The 16,645-nt window shown below is 36.8% G+C and overlaps 1 protein-coding gene across 1 annotated transcript; it reads right to left on the bottom strand.

Moving 5' to 3' along the window:
* Nucleotides 1–5,478: 5,478 nt before the first annotated feature.
* Nucleotides 5,479–8,963, bottom strand: LOC133090630 (speedy protein E4-like). The gene is made up of 5 exons (XM_061189018.1): nt 8,840–8,963; nt 8,137–8,195; nt 7,449–7,534; nt 5,682–5,850; nt 5,479–5,538 (listed from the first exon to the last, which is right to left on the bottom strand). The coding sequence occupies exons 1-5, from the start codon at nt 8,907–8,909 to the stop codon at nt 5,479–5,481; spliced, it is 444 nt and encodes a 147-aa protein (XP_061045001.1). The 5' UTR covers nt 8,910–8,963.
* Nucleotides 8,964–16,645: the final 7,682 nt, after the last annotated feature.

Raw genomic sequence — 16,645 nt, 5'->3', positions numbered from 1 at the left:
CCTAACCTTGGGACTTCCCTGGTGGTCCAGTGGTTAAGAATCCATCTTGCAATGCAGGGGACGCTGGTTTGATCCCTGGTCAGGGAACTATGATCTCACATGCTGCGGGGCAACTAAGTCCGCGTGCCACAACTACTGAGCCCATGCGCCACAACTACTGAGCCCATGCTCCTCAACTACAGAGCCCATGCACTCTGGAGCCTGCATGCCACAACTAGAGAAGTCCGTGTGCCACAACTAGAGAGAAGCTTGTGCACGCACCGCAACGAAGTGAAGAGCCCACGCACCACAATAAAAGATACCACATGCTGCAACTAAGACATGACGCAGCCAAAAATAAATAAACAAATAAATAAATATTAAAAAAAAAAAAACTTCCCTAACCTGGGGAAGAACCACACATCCAGATTCAGGAGCCCAAAGAACACCAAAGAGACCCACACAAAGACATACTATAATTAATACGTCAGATGTTAAAGACAAGGAGTGAATCTTAAAAGCAGGAGAAAAACAGCTGGTTAGGTACAAGGGAACCCCCACAGGAATACCAGTAAATTTTTCAGCAGAAACTTTGCAGGCCAGAAATAAGTGCCATGATATATTCAAAATGCAGGGGGAAACAAACAACAACAACAACAAAACTTCCAACAGAGAATATTTATTCTACTGCGTTTGGATGGAATGCCTTACATATATATGTTAAGTCACAGGAGAGTTATCATTCAGAATTGAAGGAAAGATAAAGAGTTTTCCAAACAAGCAAAAGAGAAGAAGTTAATCACCACTAAACCAAAACAAACCAAAAAAAAATGTTAAAGGGACTTCTATAAGCTAAACTAAGGGGGGTGGTCACTCATTATAACAATAAGATGTATGAAAGTATAAATCTCACTAGTAAAGTTAGTGGAATAATCACTTATAAAGCTGGTATGTAGGTTTAAAAATAAAAGCAGTAAAAAAAAAACTGTAACTACAGTAATTAGTTAAGGGCTACACAAGTGGCCAAGTGGATAAACAAAGAAGATCCATGAATATGTTACCTATAAGAGACTCACTTCAGATGGAAGAATGCACACAGACTGACAGTGAAGGGATGATAAAAGATATTTCATGTCAATGGAAACCAAAAGAAAGCTGGGATAGGTATATGCAACAATGTAGACTTTAAAACACAGACTATAATAAGACACAAAGAAGCCATTACATAATGATAAGGTGGTCAACTCAACAAGAGGATATAACATTTGTAAATACTATACACACAACATAGGAACACCTAAATATGTAAAGCAAATACTAACTGACATAAAGGAAAAAACAAACAGAAATAAAATATTTGTAGGTGACTTAAATATCCCACTTACATCAATGGATAGATCATCCAGACTGAAAATAAATAAGGAAACACTAGCCCTAAATGGCATTTTAGACTAGTTGGACTTAACATATATATCTAAGGCATTCCATCCAAAAGCAGTAGAATACATACTCTTCTCAAGTCACATTGAATGTTCAACATATGTTTCGCCACAAAAATGTGTTAACAAATTTAAGCATACTGAAATCGTATCAAGAATCTTTTCCTACCACAATGGTGTGAAACTGAAATCAATTACAAGAAGAAAACTAGAAAATTACAAATATGATTAAACAACATGCTACTTAACAACCAAAGGGTCTACAAAGAAATCAAAAGAGAAATCAAAATAACCTGGAGACAAATGAAAACAGAAATACAACATACCAAAATGCATGGGTTGAAATGGAGAACAAACTAGTGGTTACCAGTGGAGAGAGGGAAGGGAGAGGGGCAAGATAGGGGTATGGGATTAAGAGACACAAACCACTATGTATAAAATAAATAAGCAACAAGGATATATTGTATAGCAAAGGAAAATATAACCATTATTTTATGATAACTTTAATATAATCTATAAAAATATTGAATCACTATGTTGTACACTATTTTGTACACTAATATTGTAAATAAACTATACTTCAATTTTTTTAAAAGTATGGGATATAGCAAAAACACTTCTAAGAGGAAAGTTTATAGAGATAAATGCCTACCTCAAGAAACAGAAAAAAATCTCAAAAAAACCTAAAAAGTACACTACAAAGAACTAGAAAAAGAACAAACAAATCCCAAACTTAGTAGAAAGAAAAAAATGAATGCATAAATAAATGAAATAAAGACTAAAAATACAATAGAAAAGTCAAAACCAGGAGTTTGTTATTTGAAAAGATTTTTTAAATGAGAAATCTTTAGCTGACTCATTAATTTTTTTTAATGTGGAAAGAATTCAAATAAATAAAATCAGAAATGAAAAGAAGAAATGTTACAGCTGATACCACAGAAATACAAAAGATCATTAAATAAACTGCTATGAACAAATCCATGCCAACACACTGGACAACCTAAAAGAAATGGACAAATTCCTAGAAGCATACAAACCTCCAAAACAATCATGAAGTAATGGAAGATCTAAACAGACCAATTACCTTAAGGAGAGTGAATCAATAATCAAACACCTCCCTCCTAACAAACAAAAGTCCAGGACCAGACAGCTTCACTCTTCTACCAAACATTCAAAGAAGAATCAATACAAAACCTACATGAAGAAATGCCTATCATCACTAATCTTCAGGGAAATGCAAATCAAAACTATGATTAGATATCACCTGACACCCGTAAGAATGATTATTATCAAAAATGACAAGAAATGTCAAGTGTTGATGAGGATAAGGATAAAAGGGAACCCTGTGCACTGTTGGTGGGAATGTAAATTGGTGAAGCAAATATGGAAATCAGTATGGAGGTTTTTCAAAAAATTTAAAATACAACATCACATAGTCATATAACCCAACAATCCCACTTCTAGGTATTTATCCTAGGAAAACAAAAACACTAATTTGAAAAGATATACGCACCTCCATGTTTATTGCAACATTATTTTTAATAGCCAAGATATGGAAACAACCCAAGTGCTCATCAATTGATAAATGGGTAAAGAAAATGTGGTACATATATACAATGGAATATTGTTCAGAGATGAATGAATGAAATCTTGCCATTTGCCCACAACATGGATGGAACTTGATCACATTATGCTAAGTGAAATAAGTTATGCAGAGATATCATTTACCATATCACTTACATATGGATTATTAAAAAATTCAAGCTCATAGATACAGGAAAGATTGATGCTTGCTAGAGGTGGGGGGTGGGAGGTGGGCGAAATGGTTGAAGGGAGTCAAAAGGTAATTTCAGTAATAGAATAAGAATTGCAATGTAATGCACAGTATGGCTACTATAGTTAATAATACTGTATTGCATATTTGAACATTGCTAAGAGAGTAAATGTTAAAAATTCTCATCAAAAGAAAAAAAATTCTGTAAATATATATGGTGATGGATGTTAACTAGACTTTTTGTGGTGGTCATTTTGCAACATATACAAACACTGAATCATTATGTTATACATCTTAATGTAATGTTATATGTCAGTTATATCTCAATACAAAAATTTTATGTTTTGCAGTTGCCTCAATCTGCTTAAAAATATGTGATAATTACTCCTTGAAACTGTCAAGGAAGGTGCAAAAAAACTGTCACAGACCAATGGAGACTAAGGTGACATTAACAGTAGGTGTAAAGAGGTTTCCTGGATAGGATCCTCAAACAGAAAAGTGACATTATAAGAAGGGAGGGAAGAAGCTAGTTAAGTCTGAGTAAAGTCTGGAGTTTAGTTGCTGATAATATACCATTGTTGGTTTCTTAGCTGTGACAAGTATACCAAAGAAAAATCAGATGCAAACACCATGGAAAACTGGGTAAAGAATATATAGAAATTGTCTATATTAACTTTGGAAATTTTCTGTAAATCTAAAACCATTCTAAAATAAAAAGCTTTAAAAGACAACAACCTCTACCTTTGCCCATGTATTTCCATTTCTCTTCTGTTTGCAGAAACATCTCCTATTGAGACAGTTTTTCTTCATTTGACTGAGGTGTGGTGAAGCTATAGCCATCAACCTAAATACTCCTTTTAACATTTAAAAATTTTTAATTAAAATATGACAAACTCCCACCCAGGTATCACTGCTTCGCAACTAAGAGCAATTTTGCCCCCAAGGGTCATTTGGCAATGTCTGGATATATTTTTAGTTGTCACAACCAGGGGAGGGGTGCTTATTACTGACAGAAACACTGTCAGTAGTAAGATAGAGATAGAGAACACTGCTAAACATCCTATAATGCACAGGCTGGCCCCCTACAAACGAAGAATCATCCATCTCAAATGTCAAAATGCTGAGGTTGAGAAACTCTGCCACAGAGCAGAGTTTCTTTCTTTCTTTTTTACTCTTTTTCTTCTTCTCCTTCAATCTATTCCCCTAATTTTCTCCTGTATCAAGCTAAGGATCTGTCTCACCTCCCAATATCATATTATTTTGTTTATTGTTTTGAAACAAACATTGGTCATATAACTACAAACTATTTAGACACCAACATAATTTAATAGCAAGCAAGTAACTGAGACACATGCTATCACACAAATATTGAACGTGGTAAGACTTTTCATCTTTATCATATTGACAAACAATGTATTCTTATAAAGTCCTATGTTTTAAAACATTTGTTTTCCAATTGTTGTAAAACCCTGTCATGTACAATAATTTAAATTAAGCTACAAATATATCAAATAAAGTTTAAAAGTACAATTAAATTCAAACAATTCAATATTGAAGATAAACCATCAAATAAATCATGCATGTTTACAAAAACTTTAAGGATCTAAAGCCTAGTTATGTAAATTTAATAGACAAAAATACAAAAATCATTTAAAATCACAAAAATTATTTATTTAACTCGAATAGCATCCATCACAAAAGTTTTTAGTAATAGTTTAATTTAGTTTCAAAAAAAGACCAATATTTTCCCCCCAAAAGTGAAATATCTGGTGTATATCTATCATCCATAACCCTATAACTTTAATAGTATTTTTATATAAGTTTATTAGAAGTTAGTATTTTAAACTATAATATAAAACCCCTTCTTTGGCAGTTTATTATTTATTTGCTTTAGTTAAAGTGTCATAATTCCTGGCCATTTCTTATACCTATAACCCAATTTCTATTATTATGTGTTCATTTTCTTCTTCTTGCTACTCTTTTTGTTATTCCCTTAGTGCTCTTTTGAGTCAGTATTATCTCACTTTGGGATTATAACATGCTGGGGTTTTAACAAAATACTGTTGACAATGTATGATATACAATATTTTCCTTACAAAGAAAAATAGTCCTCTGTATAACCTGATCAACTACAATATAATAAGTTCCTTCACTACTAATTTTCTCCACCTCCTCTTCTAAGAAGATTGCTTATATCTTAATCTGGTATTTTTCTTGTGATGTTCACAGGTTCAGATTGGAGGATTACTGTAGCTTGACCTCAGGCCTCTGTGGTCTTTGGGAGTTCTAGGGAATGAGAGTGCGATCTCGCCCCCATGCCCAGTGTTCCGGATCATAAGTCTGGATCTGGAAAGAAAACATCCAATGGCTAGGATGAGAACCCTCTGGAAGAACACAGACCACCAGTGCCTTCCTTCCAGTCCTCAATCTCCTATGCTCCCCTCTCTCCCCATCCAGTCCATCCACTCTACAAAGGCTTACAACCCTACCTCCTCACACTCATCTCGAGAAACCCAAGTCTTCCAGCGCATAGAGCGAATTAACTGGAATCGTAGCTTGTGGAACATGGGAAGCTGGACACGGCTCTTCCCATAGAGGAAGGAAAATATAGCTTGCTTAGGGGCCTGGTTGTCCTCTTCCATGTCATTGGCCAAGTAACTGGGGAAAGAAAGCAGGTTTCTTATCAGAAACAGAACGAGAAGAACCTCTGTTTAAGGTCATCTTACTAGACCATGCTACAGGTTGACCATCTTCAGCACATGACCATAATCAGCTTATTAATTGTCAGAGTGCACACCATCAGCTGGGAAGATTACTGCTGAAAGAAACCAACAGATTCACCTTTTTTGTACCTGGATGACAAAGATCACACTGGGAACCTGGAAACTATATTCAGCTAACATTAAGCAATACAATTTACATCTCAATTTTCCCTCAAAATTTTCTCCCTCTTTCACTCCTATTTGTATTTGCAAATAACTTTCTCCACATGATGTTGTAAGATTCTCAAGGAACTGACTACTTTATTTGTGTGTCATCCCTCTCCCACCAAATACTGAATGTAGCACCTTGCTTACATGGGTACATTAATCAATGAGCATTTCTTAATTCCCTCCTTCATACCTCTTCCTGTTCCCTCATAGTCCTTGGCACACTGGAGTTACTTAATAAGCTTTTGTCAATTGAATGAATCAATGAATGAAAATTTATAGACTCAGTCTATCTTATTCAAGCAATTGAAAAATAAAAAGTAGTGTGTCTATTGCTTTACAGGATCTGGTGATTTTATAAGACCCTGTCTTTAAGCAGTATCTAGTCTAATGGGGTTGTATAAAAAGAATGGGGGTGATAAATAACTAACACTCAAAATAGTATATGATAATAGCATTCAAATAAATTCCACTGAGATGCAGAAGGTCAGGTCTTATCTGACTGTTAAGTTCAGGGACAGCATTATGAAAGAGCTGAAGTTTAAACTGGCTTTAAGGATAAAAAAATATTTTATTCAATTAGATATGCCTGAATAATCAGACAGCACATGTAATATAAACTAGAGGGAAGAAACTAGAGGACATTTGCAAGGAGGAGTAAATAACTTCTTTAAAACAAATAAATGAGATGTCTGGACGTCAAACTGTGTTCACTGAGATTGTAAAAATTTTGTTCATTGAGAACAAAATTCTCAGTGTTGAATTAAACTGAGAATTCTGGACTTGATTAAGAAGGAAATTGGGAGCCAATGCAAATTTTTAGGAGGGCTATGACTTTGATCTGTGTTTTAGGCTTTAATGTGGAGATGTCCACAGTAAGGAATATGAGCTGAGAGACCTGCAGTAGGTTGGCATGATATAAAGAGGATCTGGCAAGTGGCATACACCACAATATCTAGAAGAAGAAGAGGAATAGATTTGAAGCTGACATGGGAATCAGAAATGACTATGATTTCAACACTATTCACATAGGGCATGGTGGTAACAATTATTTTTTTCTCCACTTGGAAGAGTTTTATATTTTGTTTAATTTCATCTAGTTTCATTTTTAAACTGGTATTAAGTTTTGTTTATGGTGAACAATAAAAAGTGAAAACAAAACTATATCTTAATCCCCAAACTCAAATATTCCTTATTGTTTTCTACCACAGGGAAAACACTACAAATAGTTCTAAAATAAAGAGGAAAAGTGAGAGACCCTCTTCTGCCACTCACACACACTTAAGGAATTGAAGGTTGGGTAATGGGATAAAGAAAAATACTCACAGAGCTAGGAAGAAATGAATCCGCTGGTACTGCCAGGAGAAGAGGCCAGCCCGGCTAAAATAAGCAATTACCATGGACAGAAGATACTAATAGGGAGATAAAAAAACAATAAAGGGGGGCTCAAATGTGGAAGTGGAAGAACACTGGAATAGGGAACTAGAGACAAAAGAGCGGAATTGCAGCACATAGAGGAGAGAGTATCAACTGTGGGTTGAAGGTGCTTAATGGGGAAGGGTCAGCAGAAATGTTGCCAAAGGGTCAGTCACAAATTACAGAAAACAAAGAAAGGGAAAGGCACAATGCTGTGAAGATGACAAGATCTGACTGTTTGAGGGAGGGAGCTTAGGATGGCAGAGATTGGGAGGAGCTTTGGTTATCTGGAGCAGAAAGGTGTCTCAATGGTCTGTGTGGAGCGGTGATCCTAGGAATGTAGGTGGCAGTATCCATGGCCTAGTACTCAAGGCCCCAGAGGACACTGCAAGGGCAGGGGTCTATGTGCCACATGGAAAGGAAATAACAAGAAATGGTTGGGGGTGGGGGGGGTGTTGCCAGGTACTGAAGGAGCCAGGTGTTTTCTAGACACCAGAGAAGAGATCAGCAAAGATTGAGAAAAGGAAAGGTATAGATTTTTTTAAAAAGTACAGTCCCACAGATTTGGGCATTAGTAGACTTTGATGGATAATGTTACCTTGTCAGACACCCTCAGCTTTTTATCCCAAGCCAGGAACCTTTGAACAACAGTATCCTCTGCAAAAAAGAGGGTATATTAGTTTGACATTGGAGCCCTCACCAAATCTCCCCAGAGAAGTACGATGGTTGTGGCCAAGGGTTAGCATGAGGGGAAAAAGAGTAAGAACATTCACTGTGCAATCAAGTATGACTGTCATTGTGGGGCTCCCAGGGGGAGTGAATATATGTAGAGTTGTGTTTCTGTAGAATATCTGCATTACTAAGACTTTAAAATAAACATCTGTAGCCACTCATTAGACATGAATGTGTCATTTCAGAGATTAAAAATGTAAATTCACATTCCTTTCCTCATGTAATATTCACATCACTGGACTGGGTGTTATGGCCTTCATTGTACAGATAAAAATATTTAGATTCAGAAATTTAAGAAAGGAAAAATACATAGTAGAAGCTACACTTAACCCCAAGTGTTCTCATCTCAAATGGAGAGATTTCACCAATCTATTCTCATGCTGTGTCATTTTCAAAATGTCCTTAACAAATGATCAATAATAGATTGTCACCACTTACACATTCCCAGTAATGGAGAGCTCACCACCTAAAACAAAATCTTATTTCTTACTGATAAAGTATAGTTATTGGAAATTTCTTCATTTTAGAAAGAATAAAATTGTAGGATGATGTCTGGGGCCTCTTCCTACCGAGCAGCCTGTTGAAGACCTCATGGTGCTCAGGTTCCACGGCCGACTCCCACTGTCTCTTGACCTGCATTGTGAGACCACTCACATTCTCTGTGACCCAGCTGTCCTTAGACTCTAAGGCTACTTCCTTCACGACAGCTACTGTCACGTCCTTCTTCTGGCTGCAGGTCTCAGACAAGGGGCTGGAATCTATCCAGAGGATTATGTAATGGAATAAGATTAGAAAATAAATCATTTTCTTTGAGATTCAGCCATTGATCCCACACCTAGGCCCTCTCCAAACCTCCCTACAATGAACCCCTCTGTCCTTATAGACTCTAGGCCTTGCCCTTCTCTTTCTTTCTCCTTTGTTTATATATACCCGCTCCCATTATCTTGGTATTATTACATCTCCATATCCTCAAAAATCTTCCTAATTATAATTAATTTTCTTTTTAAAAATATTTTTCTATTTATTTACTTTTTAATTTATTTTTGGCTGCGTTGGGTCTTCACTGCTGTGTGCGGGCTTTCTCTAGTTGCGGCGAGCGTGGGCTACTCTTTGTTGTAGTGAGCGGGCTTCTCTTGTTGTGGAGCACTGGCTCTAGGCATGTGGGCTTCAGTAGTTGTGGCACGTGGGCTCAGCAGTTGTGGCTTGCGGGCTCTAGAGCACAGGCTCAGTAGTTGTGGTGCACGGGCTTAGTTGCTCCGCGGCATGTGGGATCTTCCCGGACCAGGGCTCGAACCCGTGTCCCCTGCATTGGCAGGTGGATTCTTAACCACTGTGACACCAGGGAAGTCCTATAATTAATTTTCACCACTGGGGAAAGAAAAGGACACTCCTACACGATTCCCCTCATCTCCTTTCCCTCTCTTGTGGATCTCAGGTACTGAACCCTCCCTCCTTGTTGCCCAGACTATCTTTCCATTGAGTTTTTTATCCTTTCCAGCTCTTACACCTTTTTCTCCCAATGTCCTGAATGCTGACACCCTCCTCTTTTTCACACACTGACTCAGATACTCTTTCCTAACTCCCTAACAGTTTTTTAAAAACTAGGAACCCCACCTAAACATCTGCACATTGCAATCTCCTCACCTGAAGATCTTGGGCTTTCTTCCTTCACCGTCCCTTCCAGGGCACATTCTGAGGAGCTTGGCTGGGAGCTCTCATTCACAAACTGGGCTAAAAGAAGATATTCAGCCATGATTTCCCCCAGAATGTTTGTTCCCCTGCAGAGCCCAGCCCTGTTCACACTTGATCTCTGATTGCTCCAAACTGATTCTGTATAATGGCTGTGCTGAAGGCTGTTATGTCTCTTCCAGTCTGGGAAAGATAATAAGTAATGAGGAGCTCTGAAAAGAAGCTGTTGCCCACATCCATTGCCTGGAACCCACTGAGTTTGAATAGTCCAATCAGGATTATTGGAAGTCTCTGATGTCATCACTCATTCCAACCTTGCAACCATGTCAGTTTGAAGGAAAACACATGTAACTATCAGAGATGTGGGTTTTCTTCCTTGGAAGTTAGTCTTAATATCTCAGGTTATTGACTCAACCTTTTCTAAACTTCCATCACGGTCTCCATCAGAGAATCAATTTTTAACCTTTGTCTCACCAGAAGCCACATTTTCCATTCAAAATCTGAATATGATGGACATATATCCTCTTCTTTCCATTTCCATTTTAGTACTTTGATGGAGGAATGGGGAAGGAAATAGTAAGTAAATTTAGGGTAAGGAGAAATGATAATAACTTGAAGAGCCAGTTCAGAAATACTGAGACCTCAGGCACATTGATTTATTGTGTGAAAAAAAAAATCAGAGCAAACCCAATTTTGCAAACCTCTTCTGACCACCACTTACTGATATGTACTATGTGCAGGACCCTGTCCTGGTAAGAACTATGCACAACTACCATTACCAGGCACTTACAAACTAAGCCACACTTAAGGATTAAACAAAAGCCCCTTTTCTGAATCAAATATAAAGACATAAAAATATATGTATGTGCTCACACACATTTCAAATGGTGTATAAAATTTCAGGGAGTCTGTGCTTTCTTTAAAGCCTATCCCTCAATTCCAAGTTTAGCCTCCATATCAAATTTTGGATACATATATCTTTGAACTAAAATTTTCAGTACTGTTTATGTATAATTAAGATATGTCACCTGTACAAAAATCTCTAATTTAAGGGAAAATATGTTTTCTCTAAAGGTGGGGTAGAGTGCCATGGGTGTACAAGTGAGAAAAAGAATACAGCCACCTCAGATTACCTGTATATCACAGTATCCAGTAAGGATTCTACCAAGCCTCCTCATGTGCCTCTTTTTAACAACCCTAAATACCTTACACTTATTAAAAAGGTAGTTAAGACCATGTTTTTTATCTACTGTTTGAATTTAACAAGAAGTACATCTGTTAATTCTGGGAATGCCAAAATTTTACTTTGCATTTTTAAGAATTAGATATTCCTAACTAACTCCAAATACACATGAGTAAATGATACTAAGTGTATACTTTTAATATAAAAAGTAACTTTATTGGATGAGGTTTCAGGCACCATCTAAACAATTCTGACTTCTTTTACCACACTGCAAATTGGGTTTGCATCTACCAGGATACTTGCACTGGTGGGAAATTCCCTGATCTCTGCGAAAGAATGTCCACTGTCATGTAGAGGTCTGGTAGTTAGGAAGGTTTGTATATGTTTATATATATATATTCATATATATACAATGTTTTTATATTCCACATATAAGTGCGATCATACAGTATTTTTCTTTCTCTGTCTGGCTTATTTCACTTAGCATAATGCCCTCCAGATTTATCAATGTTGTCACAAATGGAAGGACCTTCCTTTTTAAGGCTGAATAATATCTATCTATATCTATAATATGAAATCAGCCAGACACAGAACAAAAAATACTACATGATCTCACTTATATATGGAATCTAAAAAGCTGAATATGTGGAAGCAGAGAGTAGAACAGTGGTTACCAGGGGCAGGGAGGTGGGAGAAATGAGGTGATGTTGGTCAAAGTCTACAAATTTGCAGTTATATAGGATGAATAAGTCTAGAGATCTAATGTACAGCATGATAACTATAATTAATAATACTGTATTGAATGCTGGAAATTTTCTAAGAGAGTAGATTTGAGGTGCTCTCATCACACACACGCATACACACACACATGCACACATACACACACAATGGTAACCGTGTGAGGAGATAGATAATGTCAATTAGCTTTTTGTGGTAATCATTTCAATATGCATACGTATATAAAATCATAATGTTGTACACCTTAAATATACACAATTTTTGTTTCAAAAATCACATATGGGAAGAAAAGATGCTGTTGAATATTAGACTAGTTGGTTAAACAAGGTTTTTGTTTGTTTGTTTGTTTTTGTTTTAAATTGGGGCTGCCAAGGGGAGAGCCTCACTACTATTTTTTTTTTTTAAAGAGTTGGCCTTCTTTCTTTTTTTAAATTTTTATTTATTTATTTATTTATTTATTTATTTATTTATTTATGGCTGTGTTGGGTCTTCATTTCTGTGCGAGGGCTTTCTCTAGTTGTGGCAAGTGGGGGCCACTCTTCATCGCGGTGCGCGGGCCTCTCACTATCGCGGCCTCTCTTGTTGTGGAGCACAGGCTCCAGACGCGCAGGCTCAGTAATTGTGGCTCACGGGCCCAGTTGCTCCGTGGCATGTGGGATTTTCCTAGACCAGGGCTCGAACCCGTGTCCCCTGCATTGGCAGGCAGACTCTCAACCACTGCACCACCAGGGAAGCCCTAAACAAGGTTTTGATGTTAATATAGAAAATCAGAAAGTGACATCAGTATAATGGCAGAGTGAGACACTCACTGCCTTTGTCTCACGCCTTCAATCTACAACCAGTAAAACAACCACAGCTCAACAAAGGTGTCTCTGCCCAGCGTACTGAGATGCTGGAGAATTCCATATGTCCGTACATCTAAAAGTGGGTGGGCTGGAACACAGAAAGGACGCAGACTTAGGGTAACAGCAGAGGCAATGCCTGTAATCTTGACCTCCCAGCCAAGAAAGTGGAAGCTTCAGCCCCAGAGAATCTGGCAGCAGCAGGAGAGGCAGTGCACACAAATCCTGCACCCCAGCAGCAACGACACCTACAGCCACAGAAAGCTGTGCATCAGCAGCAGTGGGGCCTGGGACCCCATCCCTTGAGCTGCACAGACACCTGCAACTCCAACTCCCACACCCCTACCCACAGCAACCAAGCCCACAAACTTTACAACACTGAAAACAGCAGAGGTGCCCATGCAATTCTACCTCCAGCCCCATGCTACCCCTTCCCCTGCGATGACAGAGCCTGCAACTCAGGGGATCCCAGACATGGCAGAAGAGCCCATCCCAGTATCCCAGGTGGTGTTACCAGCAACACCGGCAGCAGCAAAGCACCAAGGACCCTAGAGGCACAAGAAGCAATAAGAAGGGCATGGGGCACCACCTCTGAAAGGCCTTGGAGAGTGGGGAATGCTGACTCTCAAATACCATCAAAGGCAGCTCAGGGAAGAGAAACCAAAAACTTGTGCTATAACACCACCACCTACTGGAAAATAAAAGAAATACCTCTAATTTTTAACCTGTTGAATTGTTAGAATCAAGTAGAAAGGTATTCGCTACTTCAAATGCACTGTCAGAGGAACAACTCATCAAGCGCCATGAAGAATAACAGTAACACTGTACCTCAAAAAGAAAATAACAATTCTCCAGAAACCAAACTTAAATTCACCGAATATTGTGATCTAACTGATAAAGAATTCAAAGAGCTGTCATGAAGCAATTCAACGAGCTACAAGAAACTCAGAAAGGCAGTTCAATGAGCTCAGGAAAAAAATTAATGAACAGAAGAAACACTTTACCAAAGAGACTGAAACTCTAAAAAAGAGCCAAACAGAAATTCTGGAGCTGAAAAACTCAATAAATGAAATGAAAAATGCATTAGAAAGCATTGGATCATATGGAAGAGAGAATTCGTGAGCTTAAAGACAAAAATCTAGAAATGATACAAGTGGAAGAGGAAAGAGAGATAAGATATTTTTAAAATGAGGAAGTTCTATGAGAGCTATCTGACTCTTTTAGGAAAGGCAACATTAGGGCAACGGGTATCCCAGAAGAGAGGGAGAAGGGAGCAGAGTTTATTTAGAGAAATAATAGCTGAGAACTTCCCAAACATGAGGAAGGAATTTGAATACACAAGTCCATGAACACCTAATTACCTCAACACAAAAAGACATTCTCCAAGACACATTGCATTAAAACTGTCAAAAGTCAATGACAAAGAAAGAATTTGAAAGGCAGCCAGGGAACAAAAGGATGGTAACCTACAAAGGACCCCCCATTAGGCTATCAGCAGATTTCTCAGCAGATTCTAAAGGCCAGGAGGCAGTGGAATGACATACTCAAAATACTGAAAGATAAAAACCCTTATCCAAAAATACTCTAACCAGCAAAGTTTCATATCATTCAAATATGAAAAAGAAATAAAGACTTTCCCAGACAAACAAAAACTGAGGGATTCCATCAACACTAGACTTACCTTACAAGAAATGTTGAAAGGAGTTCTTATACCAGAAACAAAAAGGCAAAAGTACACAAAACTCTGAGAAATAGAAAGACAGAATCAGAAAATTTCAACTCTTTATCAAAATAGTTCTTTAAACACTTTATCAAAATAGTTCTTTAAACACTTTATTATAGTTCTTATAACACTTTATTTATAAAGATTAAAGGAGGAAAAAAGAAGAAAAAATGACTATAGCTACTTTAATTTGGTAACAAACTCACAACATAAAAAGGGATAATTTAAGAAAACAAAAACACAAAAGAGAAAGAGGAAAAGGACAGAATCCATATAGGTAAATGAAGATGAAATGCTATCAGCATAAAAAGGACTATTTTATTTATGAGACGTTTTATACAAATGTCATGGTAACCACAAAACATAAATCTAGAGTAGACACGTGAAACATTAAGAAAGAAGAAACTGAGTAAATATCATAGAAAACCACCAAACTAAAATGGCACAGAGAAGCACAAGGAAAGAGAAACAATAGGGATATAGAGCAACCAGAAAAAAGAAAAAGATAAAATGACAGTACTGCATTCTCATTTATCAACACTCTAAATATAAATGGATTGAATTCACCAATCAAAAGACACAGAGTGGCCAAATGTATTAAAAAGCAAGACCCAACTATATGCTGTCTCCAGAAGACTCATCTAAGCTCTAAAGACAAACATACACTCAAAATTAAGAGATGAAAGATGATATTCCAAGCAAATAAGGTCAAAAGAAAGTGGGTGAAGTCATATCAGACAAAATAGACTTCAAGCCAAAAAAAGGTAACAAGAGACAAAGATCAACATTATATAATAAAAAAGGGGCCAATTCATAAAAAAGATGTAACAGTTATTAATATATATTCACTTAATATAGGAGTACCAAAATATACAAATGAATTATTAATAGACCAAAAGGGAAAAGTTAACAGCAAAACAATAAGAGTAGGAAATTTTAACATCCCACTTACATTAATGAATAGATCATCCAGAGAGAAGGTCAACAAGGAAACAGTGACCTTAAATGAGACATTGGACCAAGTAGATTTGATAGATTTGTACAAAACTTTCCATCCAATTACACATTCTTCTCAAGAGCACATGAAACTTTCTCAAGGATAGACCATATGTTGGAGCACAAAACAAGTCTCAATAAATTTAAGATTTAAATAATATCAAACATATTTTCTAATCACAATGGCATGAAACTAAAAATCAACTACAAGAAGAAAGCTAGAAAAATAACAACTATGTGGACACTAACCAACATGCTACTGAACAACTATTGGCTCAATAAAGAAACCAAAGGAAAAATAAAAAACTATCTCAAGACAAATGAAAATGAAAATGAAATTACAACATACCAAAACCTATGGGATGCAGCAAAAGCAGTACTAAGAGGGAAGTTTATAGCAATACAGGCCTACCTCAAGAAACAAGAAAAATCTAAAATAAACAATCTAACCTTATACCTAAAGGAACTAGAAAAAAGAAGAACAAATGAAGCCCACAGTCAGTAGAAGGAAGGAAACAAAGATCAGAGCAGAAATAAATGAAATAGAGACAAAAAGGACAATACAAAATATCAATGAAACTAAGAGCTGGTTCTTTGAAAACATAAACAAAATAGACAAACCTTTAAATAGACTCACTAAAAAAAGAAAAGAGAGAAGGCTCTGACAAATAAATTCAGAAATGAAAGAGGAGAAAAAACAACAATACCACAGAAATACAAAGGGATATAAGAGATTATGAACAGCTATACTCCAAGAAATAAGGCAACCTAAAAGACAGACAAATTCTTAGAATCATACAACCTTCCGAGACTGAATCATGAAGACATAGAAAATTTGTATAGACCAATCACTAGTAAAGAGATTGAAACAGTAATCAAAAACCTCCCATAAGACAAAAGTCTAGGACCAGACGGCCTCACAGGTGAATTCTACCAAACATTCAAAGATTTAATAACTCTTCTCAAACTCTTTCAAAAAATTGAATAGGAAAGAAAGCTTCTTAACTCATTTTACAAGACCAACATCACCTTGATACCAAAACCAAAGACACAAAGAAAGAAAGAAAGAAAGATAGAATGAAAGAAAGATAGAAAGAAAGAAAGAAAGAAAGAAAGAAAGAAAGAAAGAAAGAAAGAAAGAAAGAAAGAAAGAAAACGTTAGTTACAGGCCAATATGTCTGTCAAACATAGATGCAAAAGCCTC

Source organism: Eubalaena glacialis, chromosome 4, assembly GCF_028564815.1.
Source record: "Eubalaena glacialis isolate mEubGla1 chromosome 4, mEubGla1.1.hap2.+ XY, whole genome shotgun sequence".
Taxonomy (NCBI): domain Eukaryota; kingdom Metazoa; phylum Chordata; class Mammalia; order Artiodactyla; family Balaenidae; genus Eubalaena; species Eubalaena glacialis.
Note: the sequence above shows the minus strand (reverse complement) of the source record. Positions and strands in the feature narration are given on the sequence as shown.

Bases quoted from the DNA above. Each gene is read 5' to 3' on its own strand.
- LOC133090630 (XM_061189018.1), bottom strand. From the start codon at position 8,909: ATGCAGGTCAAGAGACAGTGGGAGTCGGCCGTGGAACCTGAGCACCAT. The intron at 8,196-8,839 runs GTAGGAAGAGGC...TCTTTTTTGCAG, and splicing joins GGTCTTCAACAGGCTGCTCG to AGGATACTGTTGTTCAAAGG. The intron at 7,535-8,136 runs GTAACATTATCC...TCTCCCTATTAG, and splicing joins AGCTGAGGGTGTCTGACAAG to TATCTTCTGTCCATGGTAAT.